This window comes from Tupaia chinensis, unplaced genomic scaffold (genome assembly GCF_000334495.1).
Source record: "Tupaia chinensis unplaced genomic scaffold, TupChi_1.0 Scaffold000706_1, whole genome shotgun sequence".
In the NCBI taxonomy this organism is placed as follows: Eukaryota; Metazoa; Chordata; class Mammalia; order Scandentia; family Tupaiidae; genus Tupaia; species Tupaia belangeri.
In genome coordinates this window covers 5,025,970-5,030,203 of record NW_006160229.1, presented here as the reverse complement: position 1 = coordinate 5,030,203, position 4,234 = coordinate 5,025,970, and the positions used below count along the sequence as shown (strand labels likewise).

General features: G+C 44.9%; 1 protein-coding gene across 1 annotated transcript in view; it reads left to right on the top strand.

Annotated features, from left to right (window-relative positions):
• LOC102487355 (transmembrane 9 superfamily member 2) overlaps positions 1-4,234 on the top strand; it is a 95,283-nt gene that overhangs the window by 17,518 nt on the left and 73,531 nt on the right. The window contains exon 2 of the mRNA XM_027776670.1: positions 1,498-1,562. Within this exon, the coding sequence (XP_027632471.1) occupies positions 1,498-1,562 (65 nt within the window). The remainder of the gene's footprint in view (positions 1-1,497; positions 1,563-4,234) is intronic.

Sequence of the window (4,234 nt, the reverse complement as noted above, 5' to 3'; positions counted from 1 at the left end):
GTGTGAAAACCCCCCCCAAAAAAAAAAAAAAAATGGAGCAGTCAATAGCAACCTGCCTACCTGACATGGTCATTGAGAGGGTCATGTGAAATAATGAATGGGAAGGAACTTCGCAAACTATACTGCTGCATAAAAACAAGGGGCAGGGATCCTGGGTGGTGACAGAGCAGTAGTGAAGCTTGACCCATATGGCAAGGTCATATGTGTGTATGTGTTCCTGTGATGCAGGTTGGCTGGAGCTGGGGGTTGGTTGTGGCAAGGGAACCCTGTTTGGGGTGCTCTCCTCTGTCTTTGTGTTGTTGTCTCTCATGGTGAGAAAGAATACACTTTTTAAAAAGAGGGATGGATTCTATCCTTGATATCTACACTCACTATTTTTTTTTTTTTTGGAGAGATTTTCACTGTAGGGCGCGTGCGCTCACCAGACAGACAGAGAGAGACAGAGAGACAGAAAGCGAGAAATCACCCCCCAGGGGGGATGGCCACGCCGCAATCCCTTCTCCCCCATTCTCCTCTCGGGATCTTGGGCACGCACGCACACGGGCCCGGCGGATATCTACACTCACTACTTTTTTTTTTAATCTGCCAGAAGGTATGTGTGCTTGCCAGAGACTCAGACAAAGAAAAAGGGGGGGGGGGGGGAGAATGCACCCCTAGTGGGATAGGATCATGCCACAATCCCTTTTTCCCCAATTCTCTCACCTGTGAGTACCTTGGGTATGCACACACACACACACACACACACACACACACACATTCAGCGTGTTTTTTCAAGTTTCCAGGATCAGGATTTGAACCATGGTTGGCCATGTGGGACCCAGCTCCCCCCAGTCTCTGGACTATGGGACTGGCCTACTCTTTTTTCTTTTGATTGTGTCCTCTTTCAAATTCTAAGTGAGGTAACATAAACGAAAATGTCTAGGACAGTGCAGGTTACATGGTATTCATTCATCTTTTCATTTGCTCTGAATCTTTGTCCTTTTGCAAAATTCTTGGGTGAGCACTAGTGATATGAAATCAAGGAAGAGATGGACCATGTGCTCAGGAAGCTTACTTCCAGGGGAGCAAAAGAGACAAGTAAGCAAATGAAGTGAATTAAGTGCTCTCCATTTTTTCACCAGAGTGCCGCTAATGTCATAGGAGGGAGAATCCATGCCTACTGGAATTTGGAGCATAGCCTATATCAACAAGTTAATTTCTTCGAATTGTATATAGTTTTAAATACTCTATTTATCATTATTGTTCCTAGTTGGTTTTTTTTTTTAATTTTTAAAATATTTTTTATTGTTACAGGACACATGCACTCACCAGAGAAAGTGAGAGAGGGAAAATGAGAAAGTAAACTGCCAGGTCCTGGACTCAAACCATGGTCGGCCATGTGGGAGTCCAGCGCCCTAATCACCATGTTAGCCCTGAATTGTACCTTTTTAAAGCCTTGCAAAATTTGCCCTACACTTCACAATATAGCCCCATTTATTTTTGTTGTTGCTTTTCTAGAAAACAACCAACCAAGTGGGGATTACTCTGGAAATACAGGGTTGCTTCGATACTTGAAACTCAAGGTAATCCATCATAAGAAAAAACACCTGACATATTAATTGATGCAAAAAAAATGGATGAAATTCAATATCCAGTCATGGCAGAAACTCTCAGTCATCTAGGAGGAAAAGGAAACTTCATGAACCTCATAAAGGACAGCTCTAGGGCCAGCCCTGTAGCCTAGTGGTTAAGGGAGCCGATCCCAAATAGCTGACCTTGGCTTGAATCTTGACCCCAGTGGCTTGAAATACACTCCAGCTGTGTACATATCTGTGCCCCAAATTTCACCAGGATGGAAATATGGAGGACACATGATTGCAGTGTGACCACACCCCAACAGAGGGTGCTTTCTTTCTCCCCCTCTCTGCTTTTCTGCCTTCCTCTGGTGAGCACAAACACTCTTTGGTAATAAAAAAAAATAAACTAAAATAATTGGCAGCTAGTAATACAAAAAGCCAACAGCTGATATTAATGATGATTGACTGAATATTATTCCCCAAAGACTGTGGGGAAGAAAGCAAGGAAGTTCGCTTTCACTTGACATCATATTAGAAATCCTAGTTGGTGTCAAAAAATAAAAGGCATGTATTGGGAAAGTCATGGCGTGCTTTTCTATGTCATGACTTTTCCAAAGACCTAATAGATTGGACGGGAAGAAATAACCCTGATTCTCTTTGCATATAACATAAGAAAGTATACAGGGCTGGCGAGAGGTGGGTAGGCAGTATCTGCTAGTGCCTGCTACTGCTGGTCTCAGGAAGAGGTCATCAAATTGGAGCATGAGGGTGAAAGAGACTGTGTAGGCCTCAGCATAGGAGAAAGCCACACCCGCCCAGTGGATAATTTGCACAAGGCCTCTGTGTCCTGCTGGGGAGAAGGCAGAAGATAAATACAGTTTGAATGGGTTGATGGATGAACTCCCAGAGACTCTGTAGCACACAGAATATGCTGCGATGGCCCACTAGGCTTCAGGAAGGTGGTCTTGTCGCCCCCATCAGCTGGAGTAGCCCATGGTGAGTGCATGGTTTGGTCATTCACGTGGATGGTGCACACAGACAGCTCTGTCTCCTCATCTACTCTGGTATGCAGAAGTGGCTGGGGATGGTGACAATCACATACTGGTGGTACCAGGAGGCCTGCCTCTTGTAGTAGCTGATGATGCTTCACTTCTTTTTTTAATTTTAAATTTTCGGTTATCTGGTATAAGATGAGAGAGAGAAAGAAAGTGAGAAATCACCCCCTGGAGGGATAGACATGCTGCAATCTCTTCTCCTCCATTCTACTTTTGGGATTTTGGGCGTGCATGCACACATACTTGGGGTGTTTTTTAAGCTGCTGTAACAGCATAGTCAACCACGTGGGGTCCAGCTGCCTGAACTACCATGCTCAGCTGGCCCCTGCTTCATCGCTTGAGGCTGAGTGTATGCACCCCTACAGGAGCCATAATGGAAAACCTCAGTGGCATTGTTGGAGTCTTTCTCCACTGGTGTCCTGGAGTAGGGGTGAGGGAAGGATGTGGGGTCACACCTCTCTTAAGAATATCTGGACCCCTGGTGGCATAGTCTGTTCCTTTGGCACCAGGAACTCATAGCCTAGCTGGGGTTCATGCCCCCAGACTGAGCCTGGGAGGCAGGCATGTTTATTTCTATATGTATATACTTTTTCATCCAAACACGGGCCACAGAACTGTAGTAATGCAGCGGTGAAACAAATTCAAGCTCTGGTTACTTACAACCATGACCACTCTCAAGCATCCCTTTTCCCATTCCTCTTTGCGACAGTAGTGGTCCTCTACTCTTTACATGGGCTTCAGCAATTCTCTTGGTCAAGTTCAGTGTTTTCCCTCTGGCAACTCCCCTATTTTCGAGCATTCGTGCATTTTCTTTCCTTTCTCCTATAACTTTTCTATGTCTAAGAGTTGGCTGGTTAAATTTCTACAGGCCATCTCCCTGCCTTTGTTCTGTCTTGAATCGCTGCCTGCCAATCACCAGAAGACTCAGACAGATCTCTTGGAGAGAGGGAATTGGGACAGAAAAGCACTTGGCAAGGCGCATGTCTCAGGATAAACAAATGACTCCTTGTTCTCCAAAGCTCTTGAGGCACAAGGGGGAAAAATAATAAGTCCTTCTACTATCTTTGTCTTACAATACTTTCTCCGTCCCGGCGCAAGCAGTTCGTTTTATAGGACGCCACAAGGAGCAGAAGGTAAGTTGACAAGGATTCTTACAGAGGTCACAAAATAAGATCCCCCGCTGCTAAGAGAAAAAAAAAATAAAAGACCTTCCTCCTGTATCCCAAGGCGGGCCCCTCCTCCTCCCTTTTCTTGTCTTTTCCCCTGCCTTCCTCCTTCCCCACACCAACTCCGTCTGATAGAAATAAAATGCGAGCCACATATGTAATTTAAAAGTTTTCAAGTAATCAAATTAAAAAAACGAACAGAAACAGGTGAACTTAGTTTTTGTAGTGTTTTATTCAATTCCATAGACCCCAAATATTATAATTTCATCATGTCAAAATAAAAACGATTGAGATGTTGTAACATTCTTTCTGTCTTTGAAACGCGGTGTGCATTTTACACTTACAGGACACCAGTTTCGGAGTGACTGCATTTCAAAGTGCCTAATGGCCACCATGGTGGGCCGCTGGGCCCTAGAATGCCCCCCGCCCCGCCCCCTTCAAACAGTGCAGCCAGAAA